The 26,818-nt window shown below is 44.5% G+C and overlaps 1 protein-coding gene across 14 annotated transcripts in view; it reads left to right on the top strand.

The window, feature by feature from the left end:
* Positions 1 to 26,818, top strand: part of ALDH18A1 (aldehyde dehydrogenase 18 family member A1) — a 131,638-nt gene that overhangs the window by 59,326 nt on the left and 45,494 nt on the right. For all 14 annotated transcript variants that reach the window (XM_048858660.2, XM_048858654.2, XM_048858658.2 and 11 more), the window contains 4 exons: positions 12,562 to 12,686; positions 16,385 to 16,529; positions 20,668 to 20,741; positions 21,864 to 21,963. In XM_048858660.2, coding sequence (XP_048714617.1) covers positions 12,562 to 12,686; positions 16,385 to 16,529; positions 20,668 to 20,741; positions 21,864 to 21,963 — 444 coding nt within the window. The remainder of the gene's footprint in view (positions 1 to 12,561; positions 12,687 to 16,384; positions 16,530 to 20,667; positions 20,742 to 21,863; positions 21,964 to 26,818) is intronic.

Genomic DNA, 26,818 nt, shown 5'->3' on the forward strand with positions numbered 1-26,818 from the left:
ATTCATCATTCCATTATCCTTTAGAGGTTTAGTGATTTCTCTGAATATTCCATTATTTTAAAAGGGATAGAAGTTACTCCTACATGGCTGTAATTGCCAAGTTTAGATGAGAGTGTGCACTTTTGCCCCCCCGTGCTGTCTAGGTGTTCAAAAGCAGCTGAAGATCCAATGGCAACTCTGATGCAGCAGGGCCCACTGTATGCTTTTATATAGTTCATATTTTAATGCCATCCTTGGACTCTTGCACCTCATGCAAGGTGGATTCTCTTCTCGTCTGTGTAAGTTTTTTACCACAGTGACAAGTTGCGGTGTATACTCTGTGATCCTAGCATTGCAGAAGCTGGAGCCACAACAGCTTCCTAATTCATGCTGAACCAACTGCCTGACTCTTTCGTCAGTAGCAACTCTTCACATCATCCAGTCAGAATGTGGGAGTGTGATCAAGTCAGGCTGGGAGCAGCCAGAGAGTGGTGGAGGCAGCTATTTTAGCCCTAAAGTGATAAAGGCCCTTTTTCCTACAAGCTGAGAAGGAGTTCCCTCAGGTCAGTTATGGACACCTGAGTCCAATTAAATGCTGCCTGAGATCTTTAAAAGCCCTTGCTCTGGTTAGAGAGGGGGAGGAGAGACAAGCTGTTGCAGGGCTAGTGGCAGCAGGAAGACAGGCTTCTCCAGGAAGAGAGTATGCTCTCCTCCCTCGAGGGGGAAACCCCCAAAGCTGAGTGCCTGTTTAGGGGAAAGATTGACACCCTGGGGACAACAGCAAGATAACAGCACCCAAGCAAAGGGGGCAGGGAAAGGTATCCCCTTTTATTTTGTGTTTGTAAATTGGTTTCTTTTTTGTTTGCTGGAGGAACCCTCTTTGGGCCTGTCCTGAGGCCTACCTTGAAAGTACTTGTGATGAGTTGCCCCCCTTTCGGGGTGCCACCTTATGTACTGGGGTACCACTGAGCCTGCCTGTTCTACCAACCTGGGCTCCCACACCGTCCTGCCAAGCCAGGCCCTCAAGCCTCCTATAGCACAAAAAGGGACACACCCAGCTGCAGAAAGACAGAAATGGAAACCAGTACTGCATGGGAAGGCTTTCAACTAAGGAATTACCTAGCACTCAAGTGCACTCCTGCTCTGGAGAGTAAACCCCAAATTGTCTTGTGTTGTGCTTCACCAAGAACTGTACTGTGTAAGCTAATTGAAATTTGCCCTCTCCCTCACTGTGGAGAGAGAGATGCACAGCTTTTTGTATTACACAAACTGGGTTTAAAACAAAAATAAATTTATTAAGTACAAGAGGTAGATTTTTTTTCATAGATTCATAGATACTAAGATCAGAAGGGACCATTATGATCATCTAGTCTGACCTCCTGCACAACGCAGGCCACAGAATCTCACCCACCCACTCCTGCGAAAAACCTCTCACCTATGTCTGAGCTATTGAAGTCCTCAAATCGTGGTTTAAAGACTTCAAGGAGAAGAGAATCCTCCAGCAAGTGACCTGTGCCCCATGCTACAAAGGAAGGCGAAAAACTTCCAGGGCCTCTTCCAATCTGCCCTGGAGGAAAATTCCTTCCCGACCCCAAATATGGCGATCAGCTAAACCCTGAGTATGTGGGCAAGATTCACCAGCCAGATACCCAGGAAAGAATTTTCTGTAGTAACTCAGATCCCACCCCATCTAACATCCCATCACAGGCCATTGGGCCTATTTACCATGAATAGTTAAAGATCAGTTAATTACCAAAATCATGTTATCCCATCATACCATCTCCTCCATAAACTTATCGAGTTTAATCTTAAAGCCAGATAGATTTTTTTGCCCCCACTGCTTCCCTTGGAAGGCTATTCCAAAACTTCACTCCTCTGATGGTTAGAAACCTTTGTCTAATTTCAAGTCCAAACTTCCCAATGACCAGTTTATATCCATTTGTTCTTGTGTCCACATTGGTACTGAGCTTAAATAATTTTAAGTGATTATAAGGGATAGCCAACAGATCAAAGCAGATTACCTTAGTAAATAAACAAAAACCGCAAACTGATCTTAACACACTAGATAGGTTGGATATAAATTAGTAAATTCTCACTGTGAGTGATAAACAGGTTGGCAGACTCTTAAGTCGCAAGTTGCCTTGGCTTTCCCAGATTTTGATACACAGGCTAAAGATCCTTCTAACCTGGGACCTTCACTTCCCACAGTTCAGTCCTTGCCCCTCAGGTGTTTCCAGGTGTGTTGTTGCAGGGAGAGAGAGGTCCCCCCCTTAATGTCATTGTCCCCCCTTATATGATCTTCCCACTTGCTGGAAAGCTTTTTCGCTATGATCTGGGTCAAACAGTTCCCGTTGTGCAGTGCTGTCTCTGTGAAGTTTCTATTGTGCACAGTCCCTGGGGTAATCCTTGTACCTGTGTGCATGTCCTCAGTAAGCCATTAGCATTGTTTGGCATTTTTACTGTTGTACCTGAAAGGCTGATTGTGGGTGCTTTCAACCTCACAACATGTTTCAGTAACACGTACATAGCAAACTTTATAACTTCACATACAACAATAATACATACAATCCAATGAGATATTAATGTCTAGCAGATCAAGACTTTTAGAATGATACCTCACAAGACATACTTTCTACAATACATATCCTGATTACATGACAGTGGTGAATATTCGGGTGTCAGGGTATGTCAGTACTGGTAAGAGAATGCAGAGGGGGAAGATAAACACTGTCTAGAGTGGGGCTGATTTTAGCCCAGGCCCCACCACTGCCAGAGGGGAAAGTGAAAAGTCCAGCAAGACAGAGGAGGTGCCTTGACACACATGGTGTCTGGAGTGGGATAGCTGGCACAGTGGACCATCCCAGGGCAAGGTGAATCATCTCAAAAATGTACAACATAGTGAGGGTGTTGGTGTAGGCCATGGCCGCGCAACAAGAGGCTACCAGGGTCCAGATGGCCACTCAACGGGAGTCGGTATGGCTACAGCAGAAAACAAATCAACTGCTGATGAGCCAGGCAACCCAGGATTGAGCCACCCTGCAGGAGGTCATGAATCTGCTGAAGGCTCTGACTGCTCTGACACATGGCCATAATGGGACTCAATCCCTAAGGGCCAGAAGTTATCTGCCAAACATGACTATGGAAGATGATGTGGAGACATATCTTTTCACCTTGGAAAAAACAGCCCTTCAGAAGGCCTGGCCACAAGACCAGTGGGCCAGTATCCTTGTCCCTTTCCTGGGAAGCCCAGAAGGCCTACTAGGACATGGCAGCGGAAGCTGCTACAGATTACACCCAACTGAAGGTTGAGGTCCTGGTGAGGTCTGGGATTATGACAACTACAAGGGCCCAGGGGTTCCTGATGACTGGAGGTATCAGGACAGCAAAGCACTGAGGTCACAACTGTTTGACCTGATTCATCTAATTCGGAAATGGCTGTGCCCCGAGATCCACAACACAGAGAAGATTATAGAAGTCTTAGTGTTGGATGGGTTCATGAGAGGACTATCATCAGACCTAAGAGGATGGGTTAGCCGAAATGACCGCTTCTGTTATGAAGATTTGGTTGCACTTGTAAAGAAGCATTTTAATGCTCAGGAAACTTTCTCAGACTACTGGGGAAGAGATGCAGTGAATCAAGAGGCCAGTCCCCTTCCTGAAGGCCCAGACTCCTGAAGGGTCAGGCAGAACTAGGTTGGGGAGTAAGGATGCTGGAGAGCGGCCTGAGGCTGCGAAGGGACTTGGGGAGAGAGGGTCGTGGGGTAAGAACCAATAGCTTAAAGAATAGGGGGATGCCCCAAGCTGTGTATAGATGTTATGCTTGTGGGAAACTAGGGCATATAGCAGCCCAATGTCCTAACATTGAGGAGCCTATGCAATGCAGTCTGGGTGATTGTGAAGACCCATGTGGCCTGATCAATCTCATGGGAGTCGTGATGACCCCACATAGATACACACAGCCAGTTAGGATGAATGGCATAGAGACCATTGCATTAGTGAATCCAGAAGTGCCATCATGCTGGTGTCGGGGGAAACCTAGTGGGGCAGAACCAGCTGTCTATGGCCAAATGCACAGGAATAACCTGTGTACGTGCGGCTATCAGTTACTATCTGACCATCCCTGTACAAATTGATGTTCAGGGGAATGCCACAAGGGTGAATGTCGGGGGTGGTCTGTGAGCTCCCATATGTGGTCCTCATAAGATGAGACTTCCCAGGGTTTGGAAACTTACCCCTAGTGGATGAGTCAGGAAGGTAGTGACCCCAGGATTGATACTGTAGCGAGCCCTCTCCTAGTTTTCTCTAAATTATCCCAGGACGTATTCTCTGCAGCAGAGAAGCTCTGGAAAACTAGGCAGTAAAGAAGGATGGACAAAAGATTGGGGGACCAGGATCTTGGCCCAGAACCAAAAGGCCGTCCAGCAGGCAGGAGGGTGACTCAGATAGTTGATGAACCGGAAGCTGGACCCAGTTCCGTGGCGATCAATCCTGTGTGTAAAACAGAAATAGGTCCCCTTGAATTTGAACATATTGGGCCCTCATTTAAGAATTTTGGCAGGACCAAGTCAATGAGCCACTGTACCACAATATTAGAAAAGAGGTAGCTGAGGTGAATAGAATCCCGATGAAGGGGAAAGCCAAAGGCCGAGGGCCTAGAGTGGTCCGAAGAGCAAGAAGTGGAGCAACTCCTGGTACCTCGAAGGCACCAGAGGGCAGTGTTGGACCTAGTCCACAGTCATTTGTTCGGAGGACATCTGGGGTAGATAAGACCCTTGATCGAATCCTGCGGAGGTTCTTTTGGCCAAGAGTTTGTATGGAGGTTTGATATCGCGCCTCCTGCCCGGAATGCCAATTACATGGCCCACAACTGCACTTAAGGGCCTCTTTAGTACCTCTACCAATTATTGAAGGCCTGTTTGAGAGGATAGACATGGATCTGATAGACCCATTGGAGAAGTCAGCCAGGGGTCATCAGAGTGTGCTTGTTGTTCTGGATTATGCCACCTGAAACACAGAAGCCACCCCCCTATGAAACACCGTGTCCAAGACGATAGCAAAGGAGTTTATTCAAATTTTCTCTAGGGTACGGATACCCAAAGAGATTTTGCCAGATCAAGGAACCCCTGTGCGTCAAAACTGATGAAGGATTTGTGTGCGATGCTCCACATACAGGTCCTGTGAAGCTTAGTCTACTGTCCACAGTCTGATGGTCTCATTGAATGCTCTAATGGGACACTGAAGAACATGATATGAAAAGTGGTGAGCCGGGACGGGAAAAATTGGGATACCTTACTACCTTACCTGATGTTTGCAATAAGGAAAGTTTCCCAGATTTCCACAGTGTTCCCCCTTCAAGCTGCTGTATGGTGGTCATCCCCATGGCATAGAGGAGGACTGGGAAGAACAGCCTAACCAGGGGAGAAGCATAGAATCATAGAATATCAGAATTGGAAGAGACCTCAGAAGGTCATCTAGTCCAATCCCCAGCTCAAAGCAGGACCAACACCAACTAAATCATCCCAACCAGGGCTTTCTCAAACCAGGCCTTAAAAACCTCTAAGGATGGAGATTCCACCACCTCCCTAGGTAACCCATTCCAGTGCTTCACGACCCTCCTAGTGAAATAGTGTTTCCTAATATCCAACCTAGACCTCCCCCAGTGCAACTTGAGATCATTGCTCCTTGTTCTGTCAAGTGCCATCACTGAGAACAGCCAAGCTCCATCCTCTTTGGAACCCCCCTTCAGGTAGTTGAAGGCTGCTATCAGATCCCCACCCCCCCACACTCTTCTCTTCTGCTGACTAAATAAGCCCAGTTCCCTCAGCCTCTCCTCGTAAGTCATGTGCCCCAGGCCCCAGGTTAACCATGGCCTCTGTAACTCCTACATCCAAGAGAGTTGGCTGTAGATAGCAAGTCCCTTGAGGAGTTGGATATTTTTCCATTCAGACAGGCACATTTGTGGTTTCTGCAGCACAGGAAAGTTTTCACTCTCTACTGTCTCATTCAGCACTAAGGGACTGAGAACCAAAGAGGCTGGTTCTCTGGGTAGAAGTCTTAAATACAAGCTACCCTGCAAAGCAGCGAAGTGTGATTTCCTCACCTGGGATGAATTCCTCTGGACCAGTTGCAGGAAGAAGCCACAAAGGAAGTTAAGGCTAAGGGATGATAAACGACAAAACATGCCTTATAGACTGCACCTAGTGATTACTGGCACTACAGCTAAATCAATAGCCATGACAGATACCATATAACAGTCTTCATGGCTGCAATTAGTGGTTTGCCAAGAGTTCCAAACAATAGAAGATCAGAATTAGGTTAATGGCAATAAAAGACTGCAGGGCTGCATTGAGAGCATCAGGCCTTTAATGCAGCATGTGCCAAGAAACTTACCTCAACCGTCATGTACTAGCTCCAAGGAGCACTTTTTTCCTTTAAAAAGAATGTTCTGGCCAAAGTATCCCAGAAGCAGTCTGCTGATTCCCCAGAAGAGGGATGGGCTCTACAGCTCGAGGTCAGACTCTGCACTGGCTGCTGAACCGTACCTTGGGTTCATGAGGGGACTCACATCACTGCTTTCTCTTTCCTATCCATTCCTTTTTACTTTATGTCCATGACCTGGAATTATCGCTAATTCATTAAAAGGTCTAATCCATTCAGCTTCACTCCATAATCCCCCTCATGGGAAAATGCTGCAGGATGAGGTCCTTCTGCAGTGCAGGGTTGAAGGCATTCTCTTCACATACATACAGTAGAGTTCTCTTCACCAGAATAAAAGATGTGTTGAGCGGGTGCTTTCCCCACCCTACTCCTAAGGGGGGAGTCAAAACTTTCCCTTTTGGAGTTGCTTCATTATCAGAAATTAACCGTACAGATCAGTTCATACAGGTCCCCCAGACTTATACCTTAGGGCTGCTGAACCACAAACTATGCCATCTCTCTAGAGCCACTCTTGCCTTCCTTGTACCCAGATAGTGGAAGTCATCTCTGCGAAACAGCAGAACCCACAGAACTCTTTCCCTGCAAGATCAGTATTTGCTCACAGGGTCGGATGTTTTAGTCAAATGCAGCCAGCCTGAATGTTAAACATTAATGGTGACTTGCAGAAGGAGATCATAGAATATTAGAGTTGGAAGAGACCTCAGGAGGTCATCTAGTCCAATCCCCTGCTGAAAGCGGGACCAACACCAACTAAATCATCCCAGCCAGGGCTTTGTCAAGCTGGGCCTTAAAAACCTCTAAGGATGGAGATTCCACCACCTCCCTAGGTAACCCATCCCAGTGCTTCACCACCCTCCTGGGGAAATAGTGTTTCCTAATATCCAACCTAGACCTCCCGCACTGCAACTTGAGACCATTGCTGCTTCTTCTCTCTTCTGCCACCGAGAACAGCCAAACTCCATCCTCTTTGGAACTCCCCTTCAGGTAGTTGAAGGCTGCTGTCAAATCCCCCGTCACTCTTCTCTTCTGCAGAACCCCAATTCCCTCAGCCTCTCTTCGTTAGTCATGTGCCCCAGCCCCCTAATCATTTTCGTTGCCCTCCGCTGGACTCTCTCCAATATGTCCACATCCCATCTGTAGTGGGGGGACCAAAACTGGATACAGTACTCTAGGTGTGGCCTCACCGGTGCCGAATAGAGGGGAATAATCACTTCCCTCAATCTGCTGGCAATGCTCCTACTAATACAGCCCAATATGCTGTTGCCCCTCTTGGCTACAAGGGCACACTGCTGACTCATATCCAGCTTCTTGTCCACTGTAATCCCCAGGTCCTTTTCTGCAGAACTGCTGCTTAGCCAGTTGGTTCCCAACCTGTAGCAGTTCATGGGATTCTTCCTTCCTAAGTGCAGGACTCTGCACTTGTCCTTGTTGAACCTCATCAGATTTCTTTTGGCCCAGTCCTCCAATTTGTCTAGGTCACTCTGGACCCTATCCCTACTCTCCAGCATATCTACCTCTCCCCCCAGCTTAGTGTCATCTGTGAACTGGCAGAGGGTGCAATTCATCCCATCATCCAGATCATTAATAAAAATGTTGAACAAAACTGGCCCTAGGACTAACCTCTGGGGCACTCCGCTTGATACCGGCTGTCAACTAGACATCAAGCCGTTGATCACTACACGTTGAGCCCAACAATCTAGCCAGCTTTCTATCCACCTTATAGTCCATTCATCCAATCCATACTACTTTAACTTGCTGGCAAGAATACTGTGTGAGACTGTATCAAAAGCTTTGTTAAAGTCAAGTGTGTCAAAACTCTGTCCTTGCCTCCGTGGGTCCCGCGTTTCCTGGTGGATTTCGCTAGCCTCAGAGGCTCACCATGACCCTGCACGTAACCCTTCTCTCTCTCTAGAGACAAGGGTCACAGTCTATTGAGCCATTTTCATCATAAGCCAGCGAGGGAGATGAGAAGTTATCCTTCCTTGCACAGTCTCTGTTGTCTCCCAGTCTCAGTGATTAATCAGGGGACAAAGGTGGGGGCGGGGAGCCTGGGCCCACCCTCTACTCCGGGCTCCTGCCCAGGGACCCTAATAGTATCAACTATGGTAGCTGACCTTTTAGAAACATGACATGTACAATTCCTTGGGCTACTTCCCCCACAGCAGCCCTCACTTCCTCAAGCTCCACTTCACTCTTACCTCAGGGCCTCCTTCCTTGTGCCTGATATGGTGTGTACTACTCAGCCTCTCCAACAGCACAACTTCCTCCCACAACTCCTGACATGCACACCCACCAGACTAACTGGGAGGCTTTTAACTAGTTTCAGCCAGCCCCTGATTGGCTTCAGGTGTCCCAATCAACCTAGCCTTCTCCCTGCCTTCTGGAAAGTTCTTAATTGGCCCCAGGTGTCTTAATTGACCTGGAGCAGCTGCCATTTCATTTATCCTGGTACCAGGGATTTGTTTAGCCTGGAGCTAATATATCTATCTCCCACTACTTTCCTATAGCCATCTGGCCTTGCCCCATCAGACAAGATATATCACATCCACCACTTTCCCCATATCCACAGAGCCAGTTATCTCATCATAGAAGGCAATCCGGTTGGTCAGGCATGACTTGCCCTTGGTGAATCCATGTTGACTGTTCCTGATCACCTTCCTCTCCTCCAAATGCTTCAAAATGGATTCCTTTAGCACCTGCTCCATCATTTTGCCAGAGACTGAAGTGAGACTGTAGTTCCCTGGCTTCTGTTTCTTCCCTTTTTTAAATATGGGCACTATATTTGCCTTTTCCCAATTATCCGGGATCTCCCCTGATCACCACAAATTTTCAGAAATAATGGACAATGGCTCTGCAATCACATCAGCCAACTCCCTCAACACCCTCGGATGCATTAGTTCTGGACCCATGGACTTGTGCGTGTCCAGCTTTTCTAAATGGTCCTTAACCTGTTCTTTCACCACTGAGGGCTGCTCACCTCTTCCCCATACTGTGTTGCCCAGTGCAGCAGTCTGTGACCTGACCTTGTCTGTGAAGACTGAGGCAAAAAAAGCATTGAGTACTTCAGCTTTTTCCACATCATCTGTCACTAGGTTGCCTCCCCCATTCAGTCAGGGGCCCACACTTTCCCTGACCATGTTCTTGGTGCTAACATATCTGTAGAAACCCTTCCTGTTACCCTTCACATCCCTTGCTAGCTGCAACTCCAGTTGTGCCTTGGCCTTCCTGATTACACCCCTGCATGCTCTAGTAATATTTTTATACTCCTCCCTAGTCATCTGTCCAAGTTTCCACGTCTTGTAAGATTCCTTTTTGAGTTTAAGCTCACCGAAGGTTTCACTGTTAAGCCAAGCTGGTCACTTGCCATATTTGCTATTCTTTCTGCACATCGGGATGGTTTGTTCCTGTGCCCTCAATAAGGCTTCTTTAAAATACAGTCAGCTCTCCTGGACTCCTTTTCTCCTCATATTTGCCTCCCTGGGGATCCTGCCCATCAGTTCCCTAACGGAGTCAAAGTCTGCTTTTTCTGTCCAGGGTCTGTATTTTGCTACTCTTTTCTTCCTTTTATGAGGATCGTGAACTCAACCCTCTCATGGTCACTGCTGCCTAGGTTACCACCCACTTCTGCTTCCCCTACCAATTCTTCCCTGTTTGTAAGCAGCAGGTCAAGAGGAGCATGGCCCCTAGTTGGTTCCTCCAGCACGTCATTGATCATGTGATGCAGATGCAGGACCAAATAGCCCAAGTCACTCCCAACGTGTGGGAACACCTGGAAAGAGTAAAGGAGGCTCGACAGATCTATTATAATCACTAAGCAAAGGTTCAGAAATTCTGGACAGGAGATCAGATAATGGTGCTAGTACCCACAGCTGAAAGCAAGCTCCTGGTCAGATGGCAGGGGCCCTATGAAGTAATAGAAGCCATCGGGGAGGTTGACTAAAAGATTTTACAGCCCGATTGCCAGAAGCAGGAGCAGATATACCATATCAACATATTGAAACCCTGTCAAGACAGAGAAGCTTATGTGGGCGCCTTAAAGACGCCACCTCAAGAAAATAAACTTCAGGGACAGGTGAGAATATCCATGGAATTGACCCCTGGACAATGTGTGGAAGTCATCAAAATGATTGAATGCAATAGATCCATTGTTTTCCTTCCTGTAGTCTTACAGAGCCTTTTAGAAATCAGTTAACCCTAATGCTACCTATAGCCATCACCCACTCATAAACAATTGGAAGTTCCAGCAGTATGAATAAAGTAACACAGAAACTCCTTCATTCTTCACAGGGGACATTTTATTTTTGTTATGGCAGTCATTACTACGGTACAGAACACCAATTAAACACCTAGGCTAGTCCTCATGGCACCTATGAAGTAGGGAAGTGTCGCTATCCTCACTTTATAGATGGGAAACTGAGGCACAGAAAAATTAGTTACTTGCCAGGATCACATAGGGAATCTATGGCAGAGCTGGGAATTTGAACTCTGATTTCCTGAGTCCCAGTCCACTGTTGTGGTTAAGGCACTCTTTCCATTTGCTAGGAGTTGAGGGAACTAGAAATTAATGTCAGCAGCATATCTCATGTACAGCCCCACATGCTGTCTGGAAATTTAACATAAACAATAACATATTCTAAGATATCGAAACAACTGTTTGGAGCTCAGAAACTAGATGCTGTGGAAAAAATGACTTTTTAGAGGTCCTCAATCCTTTCCAGAGAGCTACTTTAAGAACCCCACTTTCATTTATAGATCTTTCTCTGTATCACATTGAACCTCTGTCTGATTGATTGTTTTTTATATAAACACACACCCCACAGACCACCCTAGATAGAACAATTCACTGGCACATATTACAGCAAGTAATGGTCGTTACAGAAAGGAAAAGTGAATTACCACTTCTAGACTTCTTTCCTTCTTGAGAACTGTAGCACTTACCATGCCATATGCAAATAGTTTATTAATGCCTTTTACCATAATTACAGGGCAAAAGCTAAAATCCTTAGCAGGGAACTATACACATGCAGTTTTTCTATAGAATATAGCTGCATGTACATGTTGGATGGTGATCAGTGAATATGGCAGAGGTGCGATATTTAGTTCTATGCTCATGAGAACAAAAGTAAAGGGAAAAGGTGGGGATGCTACAATTGCTATCAGTCAACTAAAAATTAAAAATAACTAACTTTGCCTTTTCTGCTGCATATCACTGTATTCAACCCTAGCTCCTGTCTCTTTCATTGCATGTTGTTCAGCCTCTAGAGCAGGGGTGGGCAAACTTTTTGGCCCAAGGGCCACATCGGGGTTGTGCAACTGTATGGAGGGCTGGGTAGGGAAGGCTGTGCCTCCCCCAACAGCCTGGCCCCTGGCCCCTATCTGCCCCCTCCCACTTCCTGCCCCCCTCAGAACCTCCAACCCCCCCCCTGCTTCTTGTCCCCCGACCGCCCCCTCCTGGGACCCCCTGCCCCTAACCATCCCCTGGAACCCCACCCCCTATCTAACCCCCACTGTCCCCTGACTGCCTCAACCCCTGTCCACACCCCCACCCCCTGACAGACCTCCCGGGACTCCCATGCCTATCGAACCTCCACCCCAAGAACCTCCACCCCATCCAGCTGCTTCCTGTCCTATGACTGCCCCCCCGGGACCCCCTGCCCCTTATCCAAGCCTCCTGTTCCCCGCCCCTTACCATGCCACTCAGAGCAGCAGGAACTCGCAACCCAGCTGCAGCCAGCCACGCCGCCACGCTGTCCAGCAGGAGTGGCGGGCCAGAGTGTTGGTGGCGCGGCAAGGTGAGGTTGCGGGGGAGGGGAGACAGCAGGGGAGGAGCCGGTACCACAGAATATCTGGGGGTATCCTATATTTGTTCCTGAATTAGTGGCTTTTTTTTCAAGTTTAACTTTGTCATAGTTCAATGACCCATGTATATTGGCACTCTTGGGAATAGCACCTACTGTTACTTAAAGCCTACAGCCTCATAAGATGCGTGCACTGGGAAGCATACAGTGCTCTCTTGCAGTGGAGAACGTTCAGTGCCCAAGTCTGTATAAAGAAGTTTAGTTTCCCAACCTTTCCCTAGTTCCTTTCCCCTGAATTTCAGAGTCCAAGGTTGTATAGAGCTAACTTAACAAATTTCCATTTCAGGGCTCTTTGACAGTCCTCCAGGGTCAGATGATGCGAAGCTCATTGACATATTTTACCCTGGAGATCAGCAGTCTGTGACATTTGGAACCAAATCCCGGGTAGGGATGGGAGGAATGGAAGCCAAGGTAGGAGAAGCTTGAAGCCTGTGCTGCTTTGTTCTTCATAGGGAGAAATCAATGTTCTGCAATGGTATGAGGTTCCATTTACCTTTCTCCTGAGCCCTGTTTTAGGCCCATTTGAATAAAAATGTATTTTACACTATTCTCTTGCATCACATATTGAATTTGACCAGTTTCATCTGCCTCCTTCCTGTTTTGATACATGTTGCCTGCTCCTAAAGGAGAAGATTGGGAATGTCAAGGTTCCTTCCCCACTCTGAACTCTAGGGTACAGATGTGGGGACCTGCATGCAAGACCCTCTAAGCTTATTCTTACCAGCTTAGGTTAAAACTTTCCCAAGGTACAAACTTTGCCTTATCCTTGAACCGTATGCTGCCACCACCAAGCGTTTTAAACAAAGAACAGGGAAAGAGCCCACTTGGAGACGTCTTCCCCCAAAATATACCCCTAAGTCCTACATCCCCTTTCCTGGGGAAGGCTTGATAAGAATCCTCACCAACTGGTACAGGTGAACACAGACCCAAACCCTTGGATCTTAAGAACAATGAAAAATCAATCAGGTTCTTAAAAGAAGAATTTTAATTAAAGAAAAGGTAAAAGAATCGCCTCTGTAAAATCAGGATGGTAAATACCTTACAGGGTAATCAGATTCAAAACATAGAGAATCCCTCTAGACAAAACGTTAAGTTACAAAAAGACACAAAAACAGGAATATTCATTCCATCCAGCACATCTTATTTTACCAGCCATTAAAAGGAAATCTAATGCATTTTTAGCTAGATTACTTTCTAACTTAACAGAAGTTCTGAGGCTGCCTTCCTGACCTGTTCCCGGCAAAAGCATCGCACAGACAGACCAACCCTTTGTTCTCCCCCCCTCCAGATTTGAAAGTATCTTGTCCTCTCATTGGTCATTTGGGTCAGGTGCCACTAGGTTACCTTAGCTTCTTAACCCTTTACAGGTGAAAGGGTTTGCCTCTGGCCAGGAGGGATTTTATAGCACTGTATACAGAAAGGTGGTTACCCTTCCCTTTATATTTATGACAGGGAGTTTTAGTCCTCTGTATACCTATTTATATCCTATTACAGAAGGATTAAATACCCACCCACGCATCTACCCCTTTCCCTTGGTGGGGGTTGGAGGCAACTCCTGAGTCTTCTGCTCTCCCCCCCCACACACACACACTGGAGATAAGTGGATTGCAGGATCCTTGGGGCAGGGACTTGTTTTTTGCTTCTAAGTGCCATACACATGACACTCAAATATCCATTACTATGAATGCATGAGTGTGGTGGATTTTATGAGACATCTAGACAAAAGTTGAATGAATGCTGAAAAGAAGTCCATTGTTATGGTTTATATTAATACCAATTACTTTATTAGGTGTTCGGGAGATTTCCTAAAATCTGCAGTAAATGTTGATTATTAGGAAAAAGGCTTAAGTCCAATGCCTCTACAGTACCGTTATCTAAAATGGTTGTAGTTCCATATGAAGGGCTGGCTAGATAAGGTGAACTTCAGAGTCTCAATGTATGAATGAAAAGATGGTGTAAAGAGGAGGGTTTTAATGTTAATATAACACAAACTTTGGAGAGCTTATATAAAAATGAATTCCACCTCAACCAAAGGTGTCTATGTCTTCTTGCATAGAACTTAAACTAGGAGCCCAGAGAAAGCTGTCAAGTGCAAAGGAGCACTCATTGTGTACAAGGGCACCTGTTGGGGATATCCCTATTTTAAAAGGCAAGTCTGAATCTCCTGGTAAAGGATTGGATTTTAATTACACCTGAAATGATTAGATGAATTGAGATCAGAAGTATGTTCTGGAAAAGCTATACGGTGCCAGAGGAATGGATTAAATAAAAGTAGACTTGTGATCAAAACAATACTATACATGTCTGTATATTAATGTGAGAATCTTAAAAACAAAAATAAGCAAACTAGACAGTCTAGAAGGTGGAAGATGAACTTGACATAATAGGCATATGTGAAATGTGGAATCCCCCAAGTCAAGGGGGCACTGTAGTACTGGCCTTTAAATTATGCAGGAAAGTGGCAGAGGCGAGAAAGCAACCAGGTATCTGGAAAATTCCATAGAATAAAAGTTTCTTCCATGAGGAGGACCATACACCACAATCTGTAGGGATACAAATACCAAGTAATAATACAAATATACTGGTATGGTTATGCTACTGGCATTCTAATCAGGAAGGGAATGAGGGAGATTAGAGACAATTAAATATAATAAAGCTGTAATAGATGACTTAGATACCATATATGAATAGGGCAGATGTCGCAGTGAGATAAGGTTTCAGAGAAGGCATTTCTTGATACTTTAAACGATTACCCTCTATAGAGTACATGAGGAGAGACTATTCTTGGCTTAGTTCTAAGCAGTGTGCAGGAGCTGGTAAAAGAAGTAATTATAATTGACCCATAATGTAATGTTGACCACTGTATAATTAAATTAAATGCTTTAGAGGGATCATAGAAAATCCAGCACTGTGACATTAACTTCAGAAAGGAAACTTAAAACAAAAAAATTGAGGAAGCACATCAAAAAGGTCTTAAAATCAAAAGTGAGGAAATTAAAGTCTTCAGACTTGGCATTGGAGCCCCCTGAGCAGAAAGGAGGAAGGCAAGAAAAATGAAAACTTAGCCCTAGGGGGACAAACAGCATGAAGTATAGCAGGTGAAACACGGGATAGAAATCAGAAGGCCACAAAGCATTTTGAATAGCAATTACCAAAGGCATAGAAACAACAAGAAATTCTTTATATTGGAAGTAGGAGGCCCATGAGAGAATTGTTGGATCCACTGGACTCCACTCAAGTACAGAAATCTATTAATATTTACTATTGTTGTGCCTAGGGCCCAACCAAGAACCAGGACCCAATTGTTCTAGACAAACAGAATAGTAGTCATTGCCCCAAAAAGCTTGCAATCTAAATAGACTGCATCATTCTTTATCAGTGGGTGTTGAGATGAAATAAGGTTTCCAAAGATATGTTGCCCAGATGTTAACTATCCAAGATTCCTGAATGTGTTCAGGAATGAAGTGGCTGAGCTGTTCACAAATGTTCAATCTCTCATTAAAATAATGTACTCCCTGGAAAATAGTAAATTTTTGTCTTTGCCATTAAAAATTCACTAGCAGCAATTCTGAGAATTAAATACCAATTATCCTCTTATCTGTACCAGGAAAAATTGGTTGAAACTATCATTTGAAAAAATAGAATTATAAACACCTAAATTATGACACGATGGAGACAAGCCAGGGTAGCTTCAGCAAAGGAAAGGTATGCCTCTTTAATCTACTAGAATACTTTAAGCATGGTAACAAAATAGTGGATGCAGGAGAAGTTGATAGACTTATCTGTATTTTCAAAAAGCCTTTGACAGAGTTTCTCACCATAGACTGTTAAGGAAACTTAAACTACAGTCATGAGTTAGAAACTAGCCAAGGAACAGAATACAAAGCAGGAATAAGTGACCTGGTTTAAAAATTAATTACTTAGATTGTGGTACCTCCTATATGTTTCCAAATGTATTAAGAGCAGATGGCCCCTGCTTAAAATTTACAGTCTAAAAGACCAAAGATAATCAAGATGGAGATGATTATTAAGAATAGAGTTCAAGAGCCAGGAGAATGCTTGCTAGGTATTGAGATTTTTCCCAGGACTAGCTTTATCCTGCCTTGTAGGTGAAGGCCGCTCTATGGGCCCTCCAAGGTGGCACCTCTGTAGTGATCGCAAATGGAACCCATCCAAAGATCTCTGGCCATGTCATCACAGACATTGTGGAGGGGAAAAAAGTTGGGACTTTTTTTTCAGAGGTAAAACCTGCAGGTAAGTTGGTATTTGGAATTTTGAGATTGGGATTGGGTGGAGGATGATAGAGTGGGGTAGGCTTTCTGGGAGTAATGCTTGCTTTATAGCTGTACGATAACTGGAAAAATGTGCTTTGAGACCATTGGAAACAGACATTTTTAAAGTTGTTTGCAGTGTTGTAGCCTTATTGGTCCCAGGATATTAGAGAGTCAGGTCCTGAAGAAGAGTTGTGTAGTTTGAAATTCTGTCTCTTTCCCCAACAGAAATTGGTCCAGTAAAAGATATTACCTCACCCACCTTGTCTCTCTATTTGTAAAAGTTTGAATGCTGATCTCCGTGTATTCAACTGGATACACGTGCTCCATGCAGCTAGGACCAGAAAATGCTAGCAAGTAGTGTCCCTTGGTCTTCACTTCTGCTTTTCTCATGTTCTGTGCCAAGAGTATAAGGGGCAGTGCAGACAGATACCACTCCAGTTCTTTCTTACCATTTCATGGTCTGAGTTGGAATCTCCAGTGTCTGGAACTGATCCTCTTCACCCTTTTTTTCCTGTTAATATTTCCAGGTTTTATGTAGCTAGTTGCTATTGTTAGTGGTTTTTATAAGTTTAGATAGTAGTTAGAATCCCTGCCCTAGAGAATGCTCTGATCCCCCAGCGCAGGACTTAGATTATGCCCAGGCTTTAAAAGTTTCATCTCCTGTCCCCACTCCTTTTTGGTTGGCAACAACTGCCTGCACTGCCTCTGCTGCCTTAGAGAAGCTCTCATCTTTGCTAAATGCAGTATCTGCTGCTCCTTTCCCAGCTGGATATGTCAGGTTCAAGAACTCTGGCTTTGGAGACCCCAGCCAGGATGGGGGGAAGAACTAGGCTGGGAAGACTCCCTGTACATCAGCTTGAGACATGGAGATGTGCATCTCCTCGCTCAATATCCGTTTAGGAGAGGGAACAACTAGAGCAAAAGACCCTTCATTTGGGCCGCCTCACAAGACTAAGAGGCACTCTCATAAGAGAAAAAAGAAAAGGAGTACTTGTGGCACCTTAGAGACTAACATTTATTTGAGCATAAGCTTTCGCTCACGAAAGCTTATGCTCAAATAAATTTGTTAGTCTCTAAGGTGCCACAAGTACTCCTTTTCTTTTTGCGAATACAGACTAACACGGCTGCTATTCTGAAACCTCTCATAAGAGAAGGGATCCTTCCCTGACCAGGTTGGGTGATCCCTTGTGCTTAGGACACAAGGACTTAGGTCCTTCTAAGCCTTGTGTCCATGATCAGAAGGAACATAGGAATAAGACTCCTTCAGTACTGGCAAAATGTGCTTTGAGACCATAGTCATTGACACTGACTACAGTACCAACTAAGACTAAGCCCCGGAAGCTGAAGGACTGTGCACCATCGTTAAATGACCATGCAGTCAGAAGCTTCTTCGCTGGCAGTACCATCACAGCTCCTATGGGATCTAGCTGATTAGCACTCCCAGTTCAATGAGGCCATACTGGAACTGGCAAGACCTGTGTGGTGCAAATACCAGCTACCTGTGCTCCTACCCCCTAAGAAGGCTTAGGGAGTGGAGTTCTTTTTCTCCCACCCTGCCCTGAGCTCCCTTGTCATCTGAGCAGTCACAGAAAAGTCCAGATGATAACACCCAAGGACCACTCCCATGGATAAGGAAGCCAAGTATTTAAACTTTATGGGGAGAAAGGTGTGTGCTTCAAGTTTAAAATTTCCAATTACCAGGCTCTCCTGGCCAAATGTTTTTTTTTGTTTTGTTTTGTTTTTTAAATTCATTCTACATTCTAAAGACAAGTTACCCCAGGAGGTTAGAATCTTCCCATGGAAGATTCCTCAGATTTCAGTCACTGTAGCAATTGCACCGCAGCACATCTCAGGTGGGACAGTTCTACCATCTTCCTGTATCTAGACAACTGGCTTCTTACAGGCATGATATGTCCAGAAGTCCTAGCATCGACCTTATTGATGCTTTGTCTCCTAGCATATCTTGGAATCTCTGAAACTGGAAAAGACTATTCTGGCTCCTACCCAGGCTATAGCTTTCATAGGAGAAACCTTAGACTCAGTCAGGGCAAAGGCATATCTGCCTATGTACAGATTCCAAGCCAAAAGCAAACTGATAGATCAGGTTATGCACAACCCTTGGACATGGTCTCAGTTTGCCTTACTCTTTTAGATCACGTGGTGTCATGTACTTGCATAATGCTGTTCACCAGTCTCCACCTCTGCTACCTTCAGGTTTAGCTTCTAACAGTATATACACACGGCAAGAAAACACATCATGTCCACTGTAGTGACAATCCCCATCAAGCTAAAAACCTCTCTGACCTGGTGGAAAGACTCCGTACAAGTGTGCACGGTCAGTCCTTTCCTATCCACCACACCCGACAGGAGAATAATCACAGACACCTTTTCGTTAGGGTGAGTGGTTCACTTGGATGATCGCACAGCACAGGGCATTTGAACGCCCTTAGAAACCAGGATGCACATACATCTTCTGGAACTCAGAGCAGTCTGAGAAGCATGCATGGGCATTTTTATCATTAATGCAGACTCATCATGTTCTCAGATAACCCAACAACTGTATTCTACATAAACAGGGACACCCAAGATCCATTCCCCTGAGTATAGAAATGGTCAGTTTATGAAACTGACATATATCACAGGAATCCAGAACTCTTTGGCAGACAACTTCAGCAGTCAATTCGCTACTAACTGCAAGTGGGAGCAACACAGCTCAGTGGTGAACAGTATCTTCGCTCAGTAGGGAACACCTACTTGTTACCTGTTCAACTCCCAATCAAACAGGTCTCCTACTCCCTTGGACAGTCCATTTGAACTGTGCCTTTCCTCCTAGCGCTCTGCTTTCTCAAGTCCCACAAAAGATTAGATAGGACCAAGCACAAGTCATTTTAATTGCGCCCAAATGGCCAAGGCAGTTCTGGTTCCCTGGTCTCTTGCATGTGTGACCATTATGATCATTTAGTCTGACCTTCTGCAGACTACAGACCATATACCTTCACCTAGTGATTAGCCTATGTGTGGCTGAACTAGAACATATCTTTTAGAAAGACATTCAGCTTTGATTTAAGGGACTTCAGGTGGTGGTGAACTTGTCGTATTCCTTGGTGATCTGTTCCAACAGTTATCCTTACCATTTAAAACTTTGTCTTATTTCCATTTTGAACTTTACTTACTTCAACTTCCAGCCATTGCAGCATGTTTTGCCTTTGGCTGCTAGATTAATCTTCTGGATAGGAGCCCTCCCTATTTAACTAATAGACCATGATTTAAATTGCCTTTTCACCTTCTTGTCAATTAGCTAAATAGACTGAGCCCCTCAAGTTTCTCATCTTAAGACATGTTTTCCAGAGCATGATTCATTTTGGGAGCTCTTCTCTGAAACTTCTGCAATATGGACACCAGAACTGGGCCCATTATTTGAATAGTAGTCTCGCCAATGCTGTATAGAGAGGTAATATAGTCTCCCAATCCTACTTGATATTCATAGAATCATAGAATAGATTCCAGGAGCCCTGATGGTCTCCTTTGCACCAACCCCCAGTCAACACTCTGCTTTGTTACATCTAATTAGGAATGATAGAGACTTGGCATAAGTGAAGAAAAGAGGTGCTTTTTGGTGTGAGAGATATTATCTGGGTAGGTTGAGAAATGAAATTATTTATAATGTTAGAAACTTGTAGGCTCTGAGCAAGTGGGTTGCTGGGTTGGGACACTGTAATAGATTGGGAAGACTAGACTATCTGCTTTTGGATTATTTTCAATTGTGGATTTTGTTTACAGGTTTTATAGCATCTTATGGTACTGGATTTACTTAGAAATAATTTTCCGCCTTTTCATTTTTGCTTATGGATCCTCAAGTTTGTGTGTGTGTGTGTTCGTTCCTGATGTAACTTCTTTGCATCAGAACATAAATTTGCTTCCTGAATGTGCATTTTTACCTGAATACATGTGAGCCACGTGTTTACTTTCTCATGCGTTGTGGGGTAAGATAGGAGGGTTTTGACCATTGTTACTTTCTCATCTGTTTGGGTTTGTGTGTGAGGGGTGTGTTTGACTTTAACATGCTCTGAGCTTGGGGCATGGATGATGTGAACTGCACAAACTCTTGTGGTTTTCAGGCCCTACGGTAGAGCAGCAAGGTGAAATGGCTCGAGCTGGAGGCAGGGCCCTAGCGGCGCTACAGCCTGAACAGGTAATATGCCAGTGTGGCTTCATTTATGTATTAGAACTTACAGTTACACTGCATGTTTCACAATAAATACCTAAGACGGGTTCCTGCTCCAAAGAGCTCATGTTCTCACCTGTCTGTCAGTCTGTCATTTAGATTGTAACATACCGCATGAGAGGGAGGGGTGAAGAAGGATGTGGTCTACTGAAATGTAATTAGGAAATTTTGTACATTTGAACCATCAGGTTTACATGGATCTAATTATTTTAAATGCAGGTATTGGCATGTAGAGGATGCCACAGAAGAATTATTGGAGTGAACTGCCCCAATTGCTCTTAGTGAGAGGATACTTAAACCGCCCAAAAGGGAGCAGCTGCATGCGATCTACCATTCAGTTTACCACTGCATTGCAGCTGGGTTGGGTAGAGGGAGGCACTATGTAGAGCAGTGGTTCTCAAAGCCAGTCCGCCGCTTGTTCAGGGAAAGCCCCTGGTGGGCTGGACCGGTTTGTTTACCTGCTGCGTCCGCAGGTTTGGCCGATCGCGGCTCCCCTTGGCTGCGGTTCACCGCTCCAGGCCAATGGGGTCTGCAGGAAGTGGCGTGGGTCAAGGGACGTGCTGGCCGCCCTTCCCGCAGCTCCCGCAGCCAGTGGGAGCTGTGATCGGCTGAACCTGCGGACACGGCAGGTAAACAAACTGGTCTGGCCTGCCAGGGGCTTTCCCTGAAGAAGCGGCGGACCGGCTTTGAGAACCACTGATGTAGAGCAAGGCAGCTGCTGACACAGAGGCAGGGGGCATCTTGTTGTTGGTTAGGCAGGAAAGCAGAGACCTGCCAGGCAAAATACAGGAAAGGCCAGAAGCCAGAACTGCAGGCTGAACTGTGTACTCCAACCAGTAGCAAGGGGTAAACTATGAACAGGTAGCTGTCTGAGGTATGCTGAAAGAAAAGGAGTACTTGTGGCTAACCAATTTATTTGAGCATAAACTTTCGTGAGCTACAGCTCGCTGGAGGCCAAGTGCAGGAGCCAGAGAAGAAAGAGTCCAGAGGTATTAAATAAGAAGTGGGGGTTGGGGAGACCACGAGCCTGAGTACCCTGAGTCATTTGACTTCTATGATAACCATACAGGATTTATTTTCTGTCTGCAGAGAGCAGAGATTATCTATCATCTAGCTGACCTGTTAACTGACCAAAGAGAAGAAATTCTATTGGCCAATAAAAAGGACTTGGAAGAGGCTGAAAGTAAAGGTAATGTATTAATGGAGCTAGTAAGCTTAAATATATGTAGATGTCATGCATCTATGTGGGTTTGAACAGAAGGAGAAAAGTGGGATGGGAACTCTGATTCAGGGATTGAGGGATTTGGGAACTAACTTTCATAGTGTAATGACTGTCATCTTGGTTGTCACAGAGGGTCAAGCCTGGGATCTTGAGAGCTGAAACCATGGGTCCCTACAGCTTGGGCTAAAGGACAAGGTCCCCCAGAAGGGAGTTGTAGAAGATTCATGTCCTCTGGATCAGACAGAGGGCTTGTAACACACTGAACAGTACATGATAAAAACTGTTTAGTGCTCCAGGTTGTCAGGAGAGAGAGTCTGGCTGTGGAAATGCATGTAGTGAGCACCTCGTGTTTCATTGCAGTGACTACTCTGGTCTCTTTCTGGGTTTGTTAAAACGGTATGTTCTGCCCCTGTCGGAGAGAGTACTTTGTCTCCTCTTGTGGTCAAACTGCGTGTGATTGATGATGTGTTCCAAAAAGAGAGACATCCACTTCTTAACAAGGAAGTGTCTATTGTATTCAGGCTGCTTGTGTCATAAACTTAATTCTGGTATATCAGATTAATGCATTGAAAAGTCTTGGAGGGCATTTTGGGTGGTGGACGATGCACAATGTGACAACTTACTCCTGTGTTCTTTTCAAAGGATGTTCAGAGTGACCTGCAAAGGGGGGAAATGGGCTTGTGCCTGGTTTTGTTTCTTTATGGTGTTTTGTAACAGGGGCAATGGCCACTTAAATGAAATTGGGTCCAGCTCTCCTGCTCCAAGTCCATGTGTGCTCCAGTTTAATGTAACGAGGAGGACAGGCTGCCCTAGGGAGTTATAAATGAGTGGGAAAGTTCAGAATCCAGAGACAGGGAGCTCAGAACTTGGAGTCCTGAGTCCAAAGAGTAGAGAGCTCAGAAGAAGAGCAGTGCTTCAGGGAAGGGATGCCCCTGAAGGAGGGATGTTGAGAGTTCCCTAGTTGTGCAGTGGATCCAGATCAGGCTGGTGAAAGCAGAATAAACTCTGGCAAGTGAAGTGTACAAGTATAATTAGGCAGACCAAAAAGGAATTTGAAGAGGAACTAGCAAAATACACACATAACAGCAAAAAAAATTTTGTATAAAAGAAGCAGAAAGCCTGCCAAACAATCAGTGGAGCCACTGGGTGATCAAGATGGTAAAGGAGCACTCAAGGAAGACAAAGCTGTTGCAGAGAAGCTAAATGAATTCTTTGCATCAGTCTTCACTGCAGAGGATATGAGGGAGATTCCCACACCTGAGCCATTCTTTTTAGGTGCCAAATCTGACCTATCCCAGATTGAGGTTTCAGCAGAAGAGGTTTTTGGAACAAATAGATAAATTAAACAGTGGTATGTCACCAGGACCAGATGGTATTCACCAAGAGATGTGAAAGAAATGCAAATATGAAATTGCAGAACAACTAACTTTGGTATGTAACCTATCACTTAAATCGGCCTCTGTACCGGATGACTGGAGGATAGCTAATGTGCAGTGCATCCCATTCGTGTGAATGTGCAAGATCCATCTTGAACTCTGGGTACAGGTGTGTTATCTTTGTTTCTTGCCCTATGGAAAGAATCACATTCAGAACATGCTCAAGAAGGCATAGAAGGCCAAAGGAATTGCCCTGTTTAGAAGAGATTTGAGATTGGTTATTCAGTTCATGAGCAGAAAATTGACAGGCAAAAGAAGCAAGGTGGCTACTTGATCCAGTATTCTTATTTCTAACAAAACATAAGCTCAGTCTCTGGGTGTCTGATGATTAAGCCTTGGCAGAAGGATCCTCAATTCAGTGGTATCTATCCAACCTATGGAAGTAGCTTTTTTTTTGTGCTGGCTATTTCCAGTAAGTAAAAACATAGTAAGAGGACCCCTCTCTTCCCCCCCCCCCAAGCCATCGTGGCTAAGCAATAAAGTAAAAGAAGTGGTTGGAGACAAGGGCATCCTTTAAGATTTGAAATCAAATACTCCTGAGGAAAATAGAAAGGAACATAAACTCTGGCAACTCAAGTTTAAAAGTAGAATTAGGCAGGCCAAAAAAGAATTTGAAGATCAGCTAGCCAAAGACTGAAAAACTGACTGAAAAAAATTAAGTACATCAAAAGCAGGAAGCCTGCCAAACAGTCAGTGCTAAAAGAGCACTCAAGGAAGATAAGGCCATTGTGGAGAAGCTAAATGAATTCTTTGCATCAGTCTTTGCTGCAGAAGATGTGAGGGAACTTCCCACACCTGAGCTATTCTGTTTAGATCAGCAGTTCTCAAACTTTAGCAACCTGAGGATCCCCATTTTGATTTAAACTTTTTTGCGGACCCCCAAGCTCCCCTGCTCAGCTCCAGTCCACGCCCCCACTCAACCCCTTCCCCCAAAGTCCCGCCCCCACCCCACCTCTTCCCACCCCCACTCCATCTGTCTCGCCTCTTCCCCACCTCTTTCCACTCCCTCCCCCGAGCACGCCCCACCCCTGCTCCTCCCCCTCCTTCCCAGCGCCTCCTACATGCTGCTGAACAGCTATTCCATGGTGTGCAGGCGGCACTGGGCGGGAGGGGGAGGAATTGATCAGTGGAGCCGGTGGACCCCCTGGAGTACCTGGGGGCCCGCGGACCACAGTTTGAGAAACACTGGTTTAGGTGACAGATCATAGAAAAACAGAAGATTAGGGTTGGAAGAGACCTCAGGGGGTCATCTAGTCCAATCCTCAGCTCAAAGCAGGATCTGAGGAACTGTCTCATATTGAAGTGTCCACAGTGGAGGTGTTGGAACAAATTGATAAATTAAACAGTCATAGGTCATCAGGACCAGATGGGATTCACCCTAGAGTTTTGAAGGAAACTCAAATATAAAATTGCAGAACTACTGACTCTGGTATGTAACCTATCAATTAAATCAGCCTCTGTCCCAGATGACTAGAGGCAGGGTGGATAAAAATCAATGATTTTTTTTAAATAAAAAAAAATAGGATTTTTTTTATTTAAATCGGATTTTTTTTTTTGATAAAATGCTTTTTGAGGAAAAAACCTATCTGAAGATAGTTTTAATTAAGATACATTATAGCTCAAACATATCTCCTCAGGGAATAGGGATTATAAATTCTAATTCTATAGAATGAGACAATATATTCATGTAATGTTTAAGAAAAGTTTCGTAAATGAGTTCCAATAGTTCATGGATTAGGGACCCAATCTTATGGGGTTACAGGGACTTCTGTATAGATTATTTAGGTTACTCTTTCTATCTACCCAGTGGGACTCAGTGTTAAGTCTAGAAGATACCATCAGAGATGCTTAGTTTTGCAATTCTCAGACTGTGAATTTGTGTCTCCAGAGATAACATGCTTGTTAACAGCAAAAATGTTTTTAAATTAAGAAATAAATAATATATAGATGTGAGAAATAACAGACCTCAACCCTATTGTCCCTCTGCAAGTTTGTGTACACAGAGTCAATCCCTTACCTCTCTCTAAAAGTGCAACGTTTCAAAAAGTTCAATGAGTAGGAGACTGTTGGGGGCAAAATAGATCTGGACAAGGAGATGAAGTCTGGAGATAAATGCGAGACGGGAGGGACGGGCAGTAGAAACAAAAGTGAAACTGTTTGAGCAGCATATTCCAGAAGTCTTGAGGTCTTTCTGAGTGTAGTCTTAATTGATTTGAGATCTACGATACCATTCTCTCACTAGAAGGGAAAACCTGTAATGGCAGCAGGCTGTAAAAGAGACGGTCTCATCTATCTCTGAGTTGTGAAGTATACGTATTAAGGTTATAACAACCAACAAGAATGCACTTTTATGTATCAAGTATCAGAGGGGTAGCCGTGTTAGTCTGGATCTGTAAAAGTGGCGAAGAGTCCTGTGGCACCTTGTAGACTAACAGATGTATTGGAGCATAAGTTTTCGTGGGTGAATACCCACTTTTTCAGATGCATGTAGTGGAAATTTCCAGAGGCAGGTATAAATATGCAGAAATAAATATTTCTACTTTTTATGTAGAAATCCATGATTAAATAATGATTTAAATCAAATCCACCCTGACTAGAGGATAACTAATGTGATTCTATGATAGTCTATTATACCAATTTTTTTAAAAGGGCTCCAAAGGCGATCCTGGCAATTATAGACTAGGAAGCCTACTGCAATACCATGCAAATTGGTTGAAACGGTAGGAAAGAAAAGAATTATCAGAGACACAGATGAAGAGTCCTACAAAAAGTACAAAACTAGGTCAAATTACAAAGGATGAATATAAACAAATAACACAAGTATGTAGGGGAAAAATTAGAAAGGCCAAGGCACAAAAAGAGATTAAATTAGCTAGATACATAAAGGGTAACAAGAAAACATTCTACAAATACATTAGAATCAAGAGGAAGATCAAGGACAGGGTAGGCCCATTACTCAATGATGGGGGGGAAAACAACAACAGAAAATATGGAAATGGCAGAAATGCTAAATTACTGTTTTTGTTTCTGTTTTCACCAAAAAGGTAGTCGCAATTAGACATCTAACATAGTGAACGCCAGTGAAAATGAGATAGGATCAGAGTCTAAAGTAGGGAAAGAACAAGTTAAAATTTACTTAGACAAGTTAGATGTCTTCAAGTCACCAGGGCCTGATGAAATGTATCCTAGAATATTCAAGGAGCTGACTGAGGAGATATCTGAGCCATTAGCGATTTATCTTTGAAAAGTTATGGAACATGGGAGAGATTCCAGAGGGCTGGAAAAGGGCAAATACAGTGCCCATCTGTAAAATGGGAAATAAGGACAACCCGGGGAATTACAGACCAGTCAGCTTAATTTCAGTACTCGGAAAAATAATGGAGCAA

This window comes from Caretta caretta, chromosome 7, assembly GCF_965140235.1.
Source record: "Caretta caretta isolate rCarCar2 chromosome 7, rCarCar1.hap1, whole genome shotgun sequence".
NCBI lineage: Eukaryota > Metazoa > Chordata > Testudines > Cheloniidae > Caretta > Caretta caretta.